Source organism: Micromesistius poutassou (assembly GCF_964030765.1).
Source record: "Micromesistius poutassou genome assembly, contig: SCAFFOLD_2338, whole genome shotgun sequence".
Taxonomy (NCBI): domain Eukaryota; kingdom Metazoa; phylum Chordata; class Actinopteri; order Gadiformes; family Gadidae; genus Micromesistius; species Micromesistius poutassou.
In genome coordinates this window covers 115,230-132,537 of record NW_028177664.1, presented here as the reverse complement: position 1 = coordinate 132,537, position 17,308 = coordinate 115,230, and the positions used below count along the sequence as shown (strand labels likewise).

The following is a 17,308-nucleotide window of genomic DNA, read 5'->3' as shown; positions in this document are numbered from 1 at the left end:
CTACCTGCGCACTAGTGAATATCACCACTTTTACCAAAAAAAAAGTGTCATACCACACGTGCGTAAAGGGGTGAGTGTCGACCACAGCGAAGCAGTCGGTGTTGTTGATTTACTTCCTATCCCATAGGACCGATTTGCAAGTGACGTGGCTTCTTTTTTTTTCTTCTTTTGGTAAACAGTTGTAGGTTTTGCTTCACCTCCTCACCCACCTAGACACCAAAATCCGCCGGGTGCGCGCACCCGAACCATCTCGATGGGCGAGGAAAAGCCGGACACGTTGGACTTTGTGAAGGATTTTCAAGAGTATCTCAGCCAGCAGACTCAACATGTGAACATGATCTCCGGGTCTGTGAGCGGCGTCAAGGAGGTGGACGACCACCCAGCTGGTAACTGTAAGACCCCCGCTTTACCCCCCCCCCCCTGCTGGACCGTCGCTCAACTTGTTGTCACGTCATGGCAAAAAGATTGGGCTCGGGTTGCACGGTTTTTTTTTTTGGTTTTTTTTACACACAAAAATCCGCCGTATTGTTCATTATGTATCATCATTATCGTACACGGTCCTATGGGTCACACGGTATTTCTCATGTCCCCGGCTTTTGACGGCTCATGTACGCCCTCTGTTGCCCGTCGGGGGAGTTGGTTGGCCCAGGGTGAAACAAAGTTTTAAATGTTTCAATGTTTAGGTAAACGTCTGACTTCCAAGTGTAGTGAGCTGGACTCTTTGTTGCTTTTGCAGCTGTTGTAAGTTGTTTGTGGCATCAATGCCTGCCGTACCTTTACAAATTGTATCAGCAGAGACACACAAGCCAAACATATTTTGAAGTTACGCGTTAACCAAACATTGACAGACACGGACAGGATATTTAATAGATTTAAAAAGTTAGTTTCACAGAGTAAACAAACTCACAGCTAAATGGGCCGAGCTCATATCATCACAGAATGACCATCCTTACCTTACTTACTTGATCCACTTTCAAAAGAACACATGCATGCCATGATAAAAATTACCACACGGTCTAACCCTGCATATCCCCACGGCAGTGAAAATGATCTCTGAATAGCCCACATTTTCTCCTTTGTGTGCAGACTGCGGTCAAAATGGCCTGGACCACCCCTCTGCGGATATGTCGCTGGTCGACAGCTCAGGGATACTGGTGGACGGCTTTGAGCGGACGTACGACGGAAAGCTCAAGTGTCGCTACTGCAACTACGCCACTCGAGGCACGGCCCGACTCATCGAGCACATCCGCATCCATACAGGTGACGGTGAACACGGAGCTCAAGCCGTCACTTTTTCTCGCGCGCAAACTGCGGTTGCAAGTCGAGTGCCACGGCTCAACATGTCGTTCGTTTTTTTTTTTTTTTGCGTTTGTATGTCAACCGATTGAACTCAACCTCTTTGCGTCTTGTGCGTCCTCTGTCCTCAGGGGAGAAGCCCCACCGCTGCCACCTGTGCCCCTTTGCCTCCGCCTACGAGCGCCACCTGGAGGCCCACATGCGCTCCCACACGGGCGAGAAGCCCTACAAGTGTGAGCTGTGCTCGTTCCGCTGCAGCGACCGCAGCAACCTGTCCCACCACCGCCGCCGGCGCCACAAGCTGCTGCCCATGAAGGGCGCCCGCTCGCTGGCCCACAAGAAGATGCTCAGCGTGCTGCAGAAGAAGAGCAGCGTGCTGGGCTACGGCCGCCGCCTGCTCATCAACTTCAGCCCCCCGCCGCCGCCGCCGCCGCCGCCCGTGGCGGCGCACAAGGCGGACGGCACGGGCGACTTCCCCCACGGCCTGGCCCGCGTACGGCAGGAGGCCTTCGACGACCGGGCCGGGGCGCCCGAGGACGGAAGCTCCAGGGACGACGAGCTCCAACACCACCAACACCACCACCACCACCAACAACAACAACAACACCACCACCACCAGGATCTGGTCATGGACAACCCCCTGAACCAGCTGTCGACGCTGGCCGGCCAGTTGGCCAGCCTCCCCGCCCACGTCCACTCCCAGACCGCCCGGCCGCCGGGGTCGCCCGGGGCCCGGTCGCCGGTGGACGAGAAGCCCTTCGCGGTACAGCAGCAGCCCGACAGCCCCGCCGCCACGCCCCCCGCCGCCACGGCCCCGCCGGCCAACGCGTCGCACGCCTCGTCTCCCGCGGCGACGGACCCCAGGCTCCCCCCGCCGCCGCCGCCGCCTCTTCCGCAGAGCGAGGGCAGCCCCGCGGCGGGGCCGTGCAGCGAGGGCAGCGGCCGCACCAGCACCCCCGGCGTGGGCAACAGCCAGCCCAGCACCCCGGCCCCGGGCCTGCCCGCCGCGCCGCAGGAGCCCGGCGCGCAGCACCACTGCCAACACTGTGACATCGCCTTCCCCGACAACATCCTGTACACCGTGCACATGGGCTGCCACGGCTACGAGAACGCCTTCCAGTGCAACATCTGCGGCCACAGCTGCATCAACAAGTACGACTTTGCGTGCCACTTTGCCCGGGGGCAGCACAAGCAGCTGTGATGCTTGTGAACAGCAGCAGCAGCAGCAGCAGCAGCAGCAGCAACAACAACAAAATGAAGAAGAAAAAAAAAAAAGATGAGTGTCATATTATGTCAATGATTTCACAGACAAACCCCCGCCTTGATGTAGCCTAGCCTTTGTTGTGAACTTTGCCGGGTTTGGGAGAGGCTGAGACTGTCAGCTTTGGGTAAGGGTTATTTTGGATACGATTTTAAGCTTACCATGCAGAGTGTAACGTTGGCGACTGGATTGTGTTCTATATCCAAGTGACACAGGTTTGGTCTAATGATAAACATTCCTTGAGTAATGTCACTCAGTATCATTAGTTTAATAGTGGTTTACCAGGCACCATGTTGGAATCAAGTGCTCAGTGCAATTCAATTTCAATTCAATTTCTTTACAGTGCCTGATATATATTTACTTGCATTTTTTTTACTTCTAGCTAAAGTAGTAGAGTATTTATTTATATTATTACTAATAGACTTTGTTATATTATTTCCACTGCTCTGTGTATCCAGTCCAGTCACAGTTCAAGAATTTATCCGTTTTTTAAATTTATTTCCTAATCAAGGGGAATTATTGTGTGTTTGACAAAGAAGTCTCTGTGCACAACATGTCATAGAAGTCATCACACACACACACACACACTTTAATGTCCACAATTTTTGTAATGTCTGCGGTGCCACGCTATGACCATACTGCAGGGCATGGTTCATTGTCCTGCTGGCGAATGTCCTTGTTCGTCTACGGAGACGGTGTAGCAAATGAATAGGCAGCGATCGGCAGACTACACACAAGTGTTGTGTGTATGTGATTGTCGGCAGGGTTGTAGCAGCTGAACAGCGGGTGAGCGTAACAGGCTAAGGGAACCGGTACGGAGCTCAGATTCACTTTGCCTTATGACTAAAACTCCAGTGGTGTCCTATAACGCGCGTCGCGGCGGTACACATGCCGACGTCGAAGTCACATGACCAAAACAACAGCGGTGGTTTTAGGTGGACGGATGTCTTGCTGCTGATCATTATACCGAAGTATAAACATTGAATCACATGTGCTCCCTCTATACTATCTGACTGCTCTGGTAGGGCTTATTGTTTTAAGTCGTCAGCCACTAAACTAGGAAACTAAACCAAAGCCTCGCCTATTAGGTCTGAGCATACGCTTGATACAGAATGTCCTCTGCATAATCCTGGATGTTTTCTGTATCTGTATTGGCCGGTGCGCATATCTTATTTTACATCCAGGACCACGTTACTACTAGGGAGGAGTTCCAAATGGTTGGCCTGCAATGGGGCATCTATGGTGCAGCAAACCACGTTTTCCCTCAACGATCTGTGGAGTTTCCCCTTCCCTTCACACAGCGCCCTTTGCGTAAGGCCGTTCACACGGCGGCGGGTTGTGGAAAAGCACATCCTATAGGCCCGTCTCCTCTTAACGCAGCATGACCAGACCACACATCCTGACCTTTTTGATATTGTAATCGTTCCACTTTGATGTTGGGCAGAACCCCCCCCCCCCCCCCCCCACCCATATGTAGTCTCTGTGGACAATGCTGTGCAGAATTTCCACGTAGCACCAGAGATGCCAGGCTCTTTTCCTTTTCGTGACCACATGCCTTGAGATGCTCCCGTGCCGCCCTGCTTTTTCCCCCTCAATATTAACTGGGTATTGTATTCTGATTGTTTTTGATGGATGTTAAGTGTCAAAAAAAAAAAAAGAAGGTGAAACTCTTTGTTACATCGAAGAATCCTGCATAGCAAGGTCGTGTAATCATGTACTGAATGGTGTTGTCTGTTGCTTAGCAACACGTGGGGACAAGTTAGTTACTTGTTGCTGGGACCAACTGCTTGAGACTGTGCTGGTACTACAGGCGTCCGGTGACAATGGCCTTATGTTCTCTGTGTGTCCTTGGTCGATTGGTTGTGGTGAATGTGGAAGCATTTTTTTTTGTAAATCACCCACACATTCCCCCTCTGGGGTAACAAATTATTTTATTGTGAGATGGAATTAACGTTAACAAATTAACGAGTAAAGTGTTTTCTAACAATCCGTCCCTCCCTAGTCTCCTCCTTTTTTTTGTCTTCTTTTGTCACTATAATGAGTGTGCGGACATTTATTGTTTTTAGATATGCTTTTAATCAGAATGAAGATGAAAGGAGAGTCGTAACAACGTTGGTCGTACAGCAGATGACACAACACAAAGAGCAGAAGTACAAGTGATTAGAAACGATGGCTGACACCCCCATGATGAATCAAACATCGACGGTCTTCTTGGGCGCCACCTCCGTCTTCACCCTGGCTTCACCCTGGCTCCCCAGGTCTAGTGGGAAGGGGGGGGGGGGGGGGGGGGGGGGAGTTGAAATGGATGAAAGTTAGTCGTGTCACAACATTTCCAAGGCCCTCCCTCCCCCCCCCCCCCCCCCCCCTCCCTCCCCCCATGCAGAAAGAGCCCCGCGGGCCCCGTACCTTGCAGTGTGAGCGGCCCCAGGACCAGGGTGTGGCTGTCCTCGGAGGCCCTCAGCGCCCAGGCCTTCCGCCTGCTGCTGCAGCCCCGACGGCAGCGGGAGTTGGGGGCGGAGGCGGGGCAGACCACCACCTTGCACTGGAGGTACACCGACTCGTGGGTCCGCAGGAACGGGAAGGCCCTGAAGCTGAAGCGGGCGAAGCTCTCGGTGCCCGAGGCGTGTTCTCGGTAGGAGCGGTCTACGCCGCAGCTAGTGGGAGGCACAAGAAAAGAGTTGGTCAAGTCCCATCGCCGGGCGTCGTTTTGCTATGAGTTAAGATACCGTTTATTCGTGGAATCAGGCCTCCCTGGTGAATATGTTTTTCTTTAGCTCTACTACTAGGTAGGTACATTTACATTTAGGGCATTTAGCAGACGCTTTTATCCAAAGTGACTGACAACGGTTAATACACAAGTGTGTCTTGCTCAGGGACAAGTGTCTTGCTCAGTGACACATCGACACTAGGATGAGCCGGGGATCAAACTAGCAACCTTCCGGTTACAAGTCAACCTGCTCTACCTCCTGAGCTAAGCCGACCCCGACATTGGAGGATTGAACCCACAAAGGATTGAACTTCTATTAGATGAGACGAGTACTTCAGTACTTAACTCATCTGGGAGTGTGCGGCACTAATTCAACGTTTAAACGATGATCTCCTGGGACGGTGCGTACCCGTTGCGGACAAGGTCGTAGGTGTTGTTGTGGAAGTCGTGGGGCGAGGGTGAAGCCACGCAGGTGTCCAGGAAGAGAACCAGGCCACCGTCGTCCCTCCTCAGGTTCACTTGGACGTACATGTCCTGGTTCAGGGTCACCACGTATGGAACCTGGGTCACCTGATCCGGGAAAGGACCAACATAAACGTCAGAAAGAGGAAGATTTACGCAACTAAAACTATATTTTACCTTTTGGAAATGATGCTCACTATTGCATATGAGTATATGAATACTAGTGTGTAGGTACATAGATGTGTAGGTACATAGATATGTATTACGTGTATTACTTTTGTCCTGTTTTTCTTTTGTTGTCTCGGGGGGGGGGGGGGGGGGGAGTGCACGTGTGTACATACAAAGCTGCTGACTTCATGACCCCTACCATAGATGTAAAACTTTTGGAGGTGTAGAAGGCCATGGTCCCGTTGAATCTGCCCATGCCCGTGATAGTGCCATTGACCTGGGACCGGGCGACATACAGGATCTGGACTGTGGTGTCCGGCTCCATGTGACAGTCCACGTTCAACTTGAGCGAGGACTGACGTGTGACCAGGCCGTAGTCAGACTTATAGGCGCGCACCGCATTCCTATACACGATTCTGCCACTCTCAAACTGTTTCGATAAGAGAACACATCGGAAATGAGGGGACATTTGCTGTCCGCCGGGCCGCTGGGACGTCAAACAAACGTTGACAATGGAACGATGTCATTCTGTGTGATTGCTCATGGAAAGCGATTGGATGCTTACCGTGCGTGCTGTGCCACAAGTATTCATCGGGAAACTGAAGGTCACTTGGAATGCAGAGATTTGGGGTCTGCAGTTCTGGTCATTCAAGTACAGACTGCTGCCATCGTAGCCCAGAGAGTCGAGGTAGGACTTCTCAATCACAATGTTCATGTTGTCTGAAGAACACTCAGCACGACCTGGTGGAGACACAATAACCCATTCTTACGCGAGTTTCTTTTTTTGAAATTTCCAATCAACGTTCACCTTTGCACTTCTCTTCAATGCTATGTTATAAAGAAAGGGGATTCTGAAGGACAGTGATTGTCTGCATTCATTTTCCAGCGAGACTGTGATGAAGGGCTGGATTGGGCTGACCCCATGACTTTGTTGGGTCAGATTTAGCCATATGGAATAATACAAAACGTCCGTGCCAGTTGACTTGAAGTCTACACTGACCTGCGCTTGATGGAAGAGAGCTTGTGAATTCGGCATTGAACCCTCGGCCGTCCACTGAGCCGTCAGTCCGGAAGAGAACCGTGATGTAAGTGGAGGAGGACTGGAAGAAGTTCAACGTGTTGTTGCACAATTTCCCCAAAGGTCGTGATTTCACACTGGGTCCATCGTAGACGGCGACGTAGTCACAGGAACAGCAGTTCTCCAACCTGGATACACAACGGATCACCCGGTCAGCTGAAGAACAGCTACGTTAATAACTCAAATGTTTTGTGTCTGTGTGTGTGTCTGTGACTCACTGGAGGTCAGTGATGGACAGGTATATCCTATGGTTATTCGATGCTCTCAGCTGCCACACGCAGTAGCTGTTGCCGTGGTAGTAGCCAGGGTAGCCCGGGCTGGAGAATGACCCAGAGATGGATAGAGAGCCTCCGCAAGGTTGACCTGTAGGAGGTGAAGCATCAGAATTGGGTTATTATGCTCTATTTTTCAATTGAGGGGATGCTTATGCAATACGCGTAGTATTAACCACACAAGCTGTGGTTTTGATATTGTGAATGGAGAGATATTGTCTCACTGGATGGTTTTCACTTCACTGGAAATGTTCATGTAATCGAATGTAGATGTTTAAGTAATTGATACCAGAGATGGTTCATTACCTGTAGGAACATCTGTAGAAACATCTGTAGTGTTTGAACACTGAGCTGCAAGATGGATGAAAGTAGGTTTCAGTTTTTAAAATCACTTTTTTTTTTAATTTATGCAAACATTTCAATGCATACCAATATTTTCATTTCATTTGTTAGTTCTTGTCAGTTCTTACGTTGACTGGAATGTCATTATGAATCACCTTACACCTTAACTTATCTTTAAACTGATACTTTGAAAATATTTGTACACTTTTCAACACTGAGCTGTAAGACATGACAATGGGCTTCAGTCTTTAAAGTGACCTTTTTTTCATTAATGGAAACAATTTACGGCAGCTTTTGATTTTACAGGCCTTGTCACTTACAGTGGTAGTCATAGCAACAGTTGCCATAGGATTCACAGGAGTAGGCGCAGGAACAGTTTACGACCAAATAGCCGCAGTTATATCTGCAGGAACCGTCCGCTGGCAAAAAAATACAAAAACAAATCACACAAATAGCAATCAACAGTTTGCCTTCATGTTTTCTTTTAGTAGACCGGAAAGACGTTCAAATGAATGTATCGTCACTCTTGTTTCTGAGACTCACCCACAACTCTGTAATTGGCCAGAAATCCTTGGAATGTCGCACTCCCGTCAGTTGTGAAGCGCACGGTCAGAGTCTTACCAGTGGAGTGGAAGGTAGAACTCTGATTACCACACAATCTCCCAAGCTCCCTTTGGTGAATATCGGGGCCATCATAGACCTGGATGCCATCATATCTGCAGTCCGCCCCCTCCAAACTGTGGATAGCATTTGTGTCACAGAAAATGTAAACATTGAACATGAGCCGAAGACAACGCTTCATCGTGGTCAAATGCAGCAGGAAAATACGTTCCTCAATATCAAATGATGTCAGATTGGTGATGAGATGATCATGCTTACTTCACATGAAGGAACACCAGCTCTATAACTTCAGAGCCTGGACTGATGATCCATACACAATCCATGTCGTTAGGATAATCTTGTGGGTAGTTGGGGCTGGTAAAATTGCCCTCAGTAGAGTACAGCCACCCACCACACTTATTAACTGAAAGGCGATCACAGAGAACATTGGAGCAAGGGTTTGCCATCATAATGCACGGTAAATACATATAATGTATGTTACTGACGAGTACAGTTTGCAATATTATTACAAAAACATATACATGGATGCAGCTTTATCAAGCACTTGAAATGTTCACGTCACAGAATGTAGATGTGTTAGTAATTGATACCAGAGATGGTTCATTACCTGTAGGAACAACTATAGGAACATCTGTAGTGTTTGAACACTGAACTGCAAGACGGATGAAAATAGTTTCAGTTTCAGTTTTTAAAATCACTTTTTTTTCATTCATGCAAACATTTTAATGCATACCAATATTTTCATTTCATTTGTCACGCGTCAGTTCTTACGTTGACTGGAATGTCATTATGAATCACCTTACACCTTAACTTATCTTTAAAATGATACTTTGAAAATATATTTACACTTTTCGACACTGAGCTGCAAGACAGATGAAAATGGGCTTCAGTCTTTAAAGGAACCTTTTTTTCATTAATGGAAACATTTCACGGCAGTTTTTGATTTTACAGGCCTTGTCACTTACAGTGGTAGTCATAGCAACAGTTGCCATAGGATTCACAGGAGTAGGCGCAGGAACAGTTTCCGACCAAATAGCCGCAATTATATCTGCAGGAACCGTCCGCTGGCAAAAAAATACAAAAACAAATCACACAAATAGCAATCAACAGTTTGCCTTCATGTTTTCTTTTAGTAGACCGGAAAGACGTTCAAATGAATGTATCGTCACTCTTGTTTCTGAGACTCACCAAAAACTCTGTAATTGGCCAGAAATCCTTGGAATGTCTGACTCCAGTCAGTTGTAAAGCGCACGGTCAGAGTCTTACCAGTGGAGTGGAAGGTAGACCTCTGATTACCACACACTCTCCCAAGCTTCCTTTGGTTAATACCGGTGCCATCATAGACCTGGATGCCATCATATATGCAGTCCGGCCCCTCCAAACTGTGGATAGCATTTGTGCCGCAGAAAATGTAAACATTGAACATGAGCCGAAGACAACGCTTCATCATGGTCAAATGCAGCAGGAAAATACGTTCCTCAATATCAAATGATGTCAGACTGGTGATGAGATGATCACGCTTACTTCACATGGAGGAACACCAGCTCTATAACTTCAGAGCCTGGACTGATGATCCATACACAATCCATGTTGTTAGGATAATCTTGTGGGTAGTTGGGGCTGGTAAAATTGCCCTCAGTAGAGTACAGCCACCCACCACATTTATTAACTTAAAGGGGATCACAGAGAACATTGGAGCAAGGGTTTGCCATCATAATGCACGGTAAATACATATAATGTATGTTACTGACGAGTACAGTTTGCAATATTATTACAAGAACATATACATGGATGCAGCTTTATCAAGCACTTGAAATGTTCATGTCATAGAATGTAGATGTGTTAGTAATTGATACCAGAGATGGTTCATTACCTGTAGGAACATCTGTAGGAACAACTGTAGGAACATCTGTAGTGTTTGAACACTGAGCTGCAAGACGGATGAAAATAGTTTCAGTTTCAGTTTTTAAAATCACTTTTTTTTCATTCATGCAAACATTTCAATGCATACCAATATTTTCATTTTATTTGTCACCCGTCAGTTCTTACGTTGACTGGAATGTCATTATGAATCACCTTACACCTTAACTTATCTTTAAACTGATACTTTGAAAATATATTTACACTTTTCTACACTGAGCTGCAAGACAGATGAAAATGGGCTTCAGTCTTTAAAGGAACCTTTTTTTCATTAATGGAAACATTTTACGGCAGCTTTTGATTTTACAGGCCTTGTCACTTACAGTGGTAGTCATAGCAACAGTTGCCATAGGATTCACAGGAGTAGGTACAGGAACAGTTTCCGACCAAATAGCCGCAGTTATATCTGCAGGAACCGTCCGCTGGTAAAAAAAATACAAAAACAAATCACACAAATAGCAATCAACAGTTTGCCTTCATGTTTTCTGTTAGTAGACCGGAAAGACGTTCAAATGAATGTATCGTCACTCTTGTTTCTGAGACTCACCAAAAACTCTGTAATTGGCCAGAAATCCTTGGAATGTCTGACTCCAGTCAGTTGTAAAGCGCACGGTCAGAGTCTGACCAGTGGAGTGGAAGGTAGAACTCTGATTACCACACACTCTCCCAAGCTTCCTTTGGTTAATATCGGTGCCATCATAGACCTGGATGCCATCATATATGCAGTTCGCCCCCTCCAAACTGTGGATAGCATTTGTGCCGCAGAAAATGTAAACATTGAACATGAGCCGAAGACAACGCTTCATCGTGGTCAAATGCAGCAGGAAAATACGTTCCTCAATATCAAATGATGTCAGATTGGTGATGAGATGATCATGCTTACTTCACATGGAGGAACACCAGCTCTATAACTTCAGAGCCTGGACTGATGATCCATACACAATCCATGTTGTTAGGATAATCTTGTGGGTAGTTGGGGCTGGTAAAATTGCCCTCAGTAGAGTACAGCCACCCACCACACTTATTAACTGAAAGGCGATCACAGAGAACATTGGAGCAAGGGTTTGCCATCATAATGCACGGTAAATACATATAATGTATATGTTACTGACGAGTACAGTTTGCAATATTATTACAAGAACATATACATGGATGCAGCTTTATCAAGCACTTGAAATGTTCATGTCATAGAATGTAGATGTGTTAGTAATTGATACCAGAGATGGTTCACTACCTGTAGGAACATCTGTAGGAACAACTGTAGGAACATCTGTAGTGTTTGAACACTGAGCTGCAAGACGGATGAAAATAGTTTCAGTTTCAGTTTTTAAAATAAATTTTTTGTCATTCATGCAAACATTTCAATGCATACCAATATTTTCATTTCATTTGTCACGTGTCAGTTCTTACGTTGACTGGAATGTCATTATGAATCACCTTACACCATACCGTATCTTTAAACTGATACTTTGAAAATATATTTACATTTTTCTACACTGAGCTGCAAGACAGATGAAAATGGGCTTCAGTCTTTAAAGTAACCTTTTTTTCATTAATGGAAACATTTTACGGCAGCGTTTGATTTTACAGGCCTTGTCACTTACAGTGGTAGTTATAGCAACAGTTGCCATAGGATTCACAGGAGTAGGCGCAGGAACAGTTTCCGACCAAATAGCCGCAGTTATATCTGCAGGAACCGTCCGCTGGCAAAAAAATACAAAAACAAATCACACAAATAGCAATCAACAGTTTGCCTTCATGTTTTCTTTTAGTAGACCGGAAAGACGTTCAAATGAATGTATCGTCACTCTTGTTTCTGAGACTCACCCACAACTCTGTAATTGGCCAGAAATCCTTGGAATGTCGCACTCCCGTCAGTTGTGAAGCGCACGGTCAGAGTCTTACCAGTGGAGTGGAAGGTAGACCTCTGATTAACACACACTCTCCCAAGCTTCCTTTGGTTAATATCGGGGCCATCATAGACATGGATGCCATCAAAAGCGCAGTTCGACCCCTCCAAACTGTGGATAGCATTTGTGTCGCAGAAAATGTAAACATTGAACATGAGCCGAAGACAACGCTTCATTGTGGTCAAATGCAGCAGGAAAATATGTTCCTCAATATCAAATGATGTCAGATTGGTGATGAGATGATCATGCTTACTTCACATGGAGGAACACCAGCTCTATAACTTCAGAGCCTGGACTGATGATCCATACACAATCCATGTTGTTAGGATAATCTTGTGGGTAGTTGGGGCTGGTAAAATTGCCCTCAGTAGAGTACAGCCACCCACCACACTTATTAACTGAAAGGCGATCACAGAGAACATTGGAGCAAGGGTTTGCCATCATAATGCACGGTAAATACATATAATGTATGTTACTGACGAGTACAGTTTGCAATATTATTACAAGAACGTAGGGCTGCTCGATTATGGAAAAAATAATAATCACAATTATTTTGGTCAATATTGAAATCTCGATTATTCAAATGATTATTTTTGAGTTTGAAAACATGATGCATTTATTCATAATTTCTCTCCAAAAAAAACACTTTGTAAATGTGAACTTTGAAATTTCCCCTTAAAAATATACACAAAATGGTCAAATAGAAAATGAAGTCCAGATATGAATCCAGCTGTTCTGCAATTTCTATAAAAAAAATGTTAAAAAAAATTATCGTTTCAACTCGATTATATTAGTTTGGTGATCGTTCCACTCTGAAATCGAAATCGCGATCAAAATTTGATTAATCGCCCAGCCCTACAAGAACGTATACATGAATGCAGCTTTATCAAGCACTTGAAATGTTCATGTCATAGAATGTAGATGTGTTAGTAATTGATACCAGAGATGGTTCATTACCTGTAGGAACATCTGTAGGAACAACTGTAGGAACATCTGTAGTGTTTGAACACTGAGCTGCAAGACGGATGAAAATAGTTTCAGTTTCAGTTTTTAAAATCACTTTTTTTTCATTTATGCAACCATTTTAATGCATAGCAATATTTTCATTTCATTTGTCACGCGTCAGTTCTTACGTTGACTGGAATGTCATTATGAATCACCTTACACCTTAACGTATCTTTAAACTGATACTTTGAAAATATATTTACATTTTTCTACACTGAGCTGCAAGACAGATGAAAATAGGCTTCAGTCTTTAAAGTAACCTTTTTTCATTAATGGAAACATTTTACGGCAGCTTTTGATTTTACAGGCCTTGTCACTTACAGTGGTAGTCATAGCAACAGTTGCCATAGGATTCACAGGAGTAGGCGCAGGAACAGTTTACGACCAAATTGCCGCAGTTATATCTGCAGGAACAGTCCGCTGGCAAAAAAATACAAAAACAAATCACACAAATAGCAATCAACAGTTTGCCATTATGTTTTCTTTTAGTAGACCAGAAAGACGTTCAAATGAATGTATCGTCACTCTTGTTTCTGAGACTCACCCACAACTCTGTAATTGGCCAGAAATCCTTGGTATGTCTCACTCCAGTCAGTTGTGAAGTGCACGGTCAGAGTCTTACCAGTGGAGTGGAAGGTAGACCTCTGATTACCACACACTCTCCCAAGCTTCCTTTGGTGAATATCGGGGCCATCATAGACCTGGATGCCATCATATCTGCAGTCCGCCCCCTCCAAACTGTGGATAGCATTTGTGTCGCAGAAAATGTAAACATTGAACATGAGCCGAAAACAACGCTTCATCATGGTCAAATGCAGCAGGAAAATACGTTCCTCAATATCAAATGATGTCAGACTGGTGATGAGATGATCACGCTTACTTCACATGGAGGAACACCAGCTCTATAACTTCAGAGCCTGGACTGATGATCCATACACAATCCATGTTGTTAGGATAATCTTGTGGGTAGTTGGGGCTGGTAAAATTGCCCTCAGTAGAGTACAGCCACCCACCACATTTATTAACTTAAAGGGGATCACAGAGAACATTGGAGCAAGGGTTTGCCATCATAATGCACGGTAAATACATATAATGTATGTTACTGACGAGTACAGTTTGCAATATTATTACAAGAACATATACATGGATGCAGCTTTATCAAGCACTTGAAATGTTCATGTCATAGAATGTAGATGTGTTAGTAATTGATACCAGAGATGGTTCATTACCTGTAGGAACATCTGTAGGAACAACTGTAGGAACATCTGTAGTGTTTGAACACTGAGCTGCAAGACGGATGAAAATAGTTTCAGTTTCAGTTTTTAAAATCACTTTTTTTTCATTCATGCAAACATTTCAATGCATACCAATATTTTCATTTTATTTGTCACCCGTCAGTTCTTACGTTGACTGGAATGTCATTATGAATCACCTTACACCTTAACTTATCTTTAAACTGATACTTTGAAAATATATTTACACTTTTCTACACTGAGCTGCAAGACAGATGAAAATGGGCTTCAGTCTTTAAAGGAACCTTTTTTTCATTAATGGAAACATTTTACGGCAGCTTTTGATTTTACAGGCCTTGTCACTTACAGTGGTAGTCATAGCAACAGTTGCCATAGGATTCACAGGAGTAGGTACAGGAACAGTTTCCGACCAAATAGCCGCAGTTATATCTGCAGGAACCGTCCGCTGGTAAAAAAAATACAAAAACAAATCACACAAATAGCAATCAACAGTTTGCCTTCATGTTTTCTGTTAGTAGACCGGAAAGACGTTCAAATGAATGTATCGTCACTCTTGTTTCTGAGACTCACCAAAAACTCTGTAATTGGCCAGAAATCCTTGGAATGTCTGACTCCAGTCAGTTGTAAAGCGCACGGTCAGAGTCTGACCAGTGGAGTGGAAGGTAGAACTCTGATTACCACACACTCTCCCAAGCTTCCTTTGGTTAATATCGGTGCCATCATAGACCTGGATGCCATCATATATGCAGTTCGCCCCCTCCAAACTGTGGATAGCATTTGTGCCGCAGAAAATGTAAACATTGAACATGAGCCGAAGACAACGCTTCATCGTGGTCAAATGCAGCAGGAAAATACGTTCCTCAATATCAAATGATGTCAGATTGGTGATGAGATGATCATGCTTACTTCACATGGAGGAACACCAGCTCTATAACTTCAGAGCCTGGACTGATGATCCATACACAATCCATGTTGTTAGGATAATCTTGTGGGTAGTTGGGGCTGGTAAAATTGCCCTCAGTAGAGTACAGCCACCCACCACACTTATTAACTGAAAGGCGATCACAGAGAACATTGGAGCAAGGGTTTGCCATCATAATGCACGGTAAATACATATAATGTATATGTTACTGACGAGTACAGTTTGCAATATTATTACAAGAACATATACATGGATGCAGCTTTATCAAGCACTTGAAATGTTCATGTCATAGAATGTAGATGTGTTAGTAATTGATACCAGAGATGGTTCACTACCTGTAGGAACATCTGTAGGAACAACTGTAGGAACATCTGTAGTGTTTGAACACTGAGCTGCAAGACGGATGAAAATAGTTTCAGTTTCAGTTTTTAAAATAATTTTTTTGTCATTCATGCAAACATTTCAATGCATACCAATATTTTCATTTCATTTGTCACGTGTCAGTTCTTACGTTGACTGGAATGTCATTATGAATCACCTTACACCATACCGTATCTTTAAACTGATACTTTGAAAATATATTTACATTTTTCTACACTGAGCTGCAAGACAGATGAAAATGGGCTTCAGTCTTTAAAGTAACCTTTTTTTCATTAATGGAAACATTTTACGGCAGCTTTTGATTTTACAGGCCTTGTCACTTACAGTGGTAGTCATAGCAACAGTTGCCATAGGATTCACAGGAGTAGGTACAGGAACAGTTTCCGACCAAATAGCCGCAGTTATATCTGCAGGAACCGTCCGCTGGCAAAAAAATACAAAAACAAATCACACAAATAGCAATCAACAGTTTGCCTTCATGTTTTCTTTTAGTAGACCGGAAAGACGTTCAAATGAATGTATCGTCACTCTTGTTTCTGAGACTCACCCACAACTCTGTAATTGGCCAGAAATCCTTGGAATGTCGCACTCCCGTCAGTTGTGAAGCGCACGGTCAGAGTCTTACCAGTGGAGTGGAAGGTAGACCTCTGATTAACACACACTCTCCCAAGCTTCCTTTGGTTAATATCGGGGCCATCATAGACATGGATGCCATCAAAAGCGCAGTTCGACCCCTCCAAACTGTGGATAGCATTTGTGTCGCAGAAAATGTAAACATTGAACATGAGCCGAAGACAACGCTTCATTGTGGTCAAATGCAGCAGGAAAATATGTTCCTCAATATCAAATGATGTCAGATTGGTGATGAGATGATCATGCTTACTTCACATGGAGGAACACCAGCTCTATAACTTCAGAGCCTGGACTGATGATCCATACACAATCCATGTTGTTAGGATAATCTTGTGGGTAGTTGGGGCTGGTAAAATTGCCCTCAGTAGAGTACAGCCACCCACCACACTTATTAACTGAAAGGCGATCACAGAGAACATTGGAGCAAGGGTTTGCCATCATAATGCACGGTAAATACATATAATGTATGTTACTGACGAGTACAGTTTGCAATATTATTACAAGAACGTAGGGCTGCTCGATTATGGAAAAAATAATAATCACGATTATTTTGGTCAATATTGAAATCTCGATTATTCAAATGATTATTTTTGAGTTTGAAAACATGATGCATTTATTCATAATTTCTCTCCAAAAAAAACACTTTGTAAATGTGAACTTTGAAATTTCCCCTTAAAAATATACACAAAATGGTCAAATAGAAAATGAAGTCCAGATATGAATCCAGCTGTTCTGCAATTTCTATAAAAAAAATGTAAAAAAAATTATCGTTTCAACTCGATTATATTAGTTTGGTGATCGTTCCACTCTGAAATCGAAATCGCGATCAAAATTTGATTAATCGCCCAGCCCTACAAGAACGTATACATGAATGCAGCTTTATCAAGCACTTGAAATGTTCATGTCATAGAATGTAGATGTGTTAGTAATTGATACCAGAGATGGTTCATTACCTGTAGGAACATCTGTAGGAACAACTGTAGGAACATCTGTAGTGTTTGAACACTGAGCTGCAAGACGGATGAAAATAGTTTCAGTTTCAGTTTTTAAAATCACTTTTTTTTCATTTATGCAACC

General features: G+C 44.3%; 2 protein-coding genes across 3 annotated transcripts in view; one reads left to right on the top strand and one right to left on the bottom strand.

Annotated features, from left to right (window-relative positions):
- Positions 1 to 103: 103 nt before the first annotated feature.
- LOC311375813 (zinc finger protein Pegasus-like) lies at positions 104 to 4,487 on the top strand. Of its 2 annotated transcripts, none has more exons than XM_084490863.1 (3): positions 104 to 386; positions 1,087 to 1,260; positions 1,428 to 4,487. In XM_084490863.1, exons 1-3 carry the CDS (start codon positions 254 to 256, stop codon positions 2,495 to 2,497), a joined length of 1,377 nt encoding a protein of 458 aa, XP_084346989.1. In that variant the 5' UTR covers positions 104 to 253; the 3' UTR covers positions 2,498 to 4,487. The 2 variants fall into 2 exon arrangements, with proteins under 2 accessions (XP_084346989.1, XP_084346988.1); XM_084490862.1 differs by having other exon boundaries at positions 104 to 392.
- Positions 4,488 to 4,624: 137 nt separating this feature from the next.
- The window catches only part of LOC311375822 (scavenger receptor cysteine-rich domain-containing protein DMBT1-like), a gene marked incomplete at its 5' end in the record, with an annotated part of 44,916 nt that continues 32,232 nt past the window's right edge, over positions 4,625 to 17,308 (bottom strand). Inside the window, 9 exons of the mRNA XM_084490868.1 lie at positions 4,625 to 4,817; positions 4,964 to 5,211; positions 5,674 to 5,834; positions 6,094 to 6,324; positions 6,460 to 6,635; positions 6,895 to 7,100; positions 7,191 to 7,335; positions 7,551 to 7,595; positions 7,907 to 8,005. Coding sequence (XP_084346994.1) covers positions 4,750 to 4,817; positions 4,964 to 5,211; positions 5,674 to 5,834; positions 6,094 to 6,324; positions 6,460 to 6,635; positions 6,895 to 7,100; positions 7,191 to 7,335; positions 7,551 to 7,595; positions 7,907 to 8,005 — 1,379 coding nt within the window. The 3' untranslated portion in view covers positions 4,625 to 4,749. The remainder of the gene's footprint in view (positions 4,818 to 4,963; positions 5,212 to 5,673; positions 5,835 to 6,093; positions 6,325 to 6,459; positions 6,636 to 6,894; positions 7,101 to 7,190; positions 7,336 to 7,550; positions 7,596 to 7,906; positions 8,006 to 17,308) is intronic.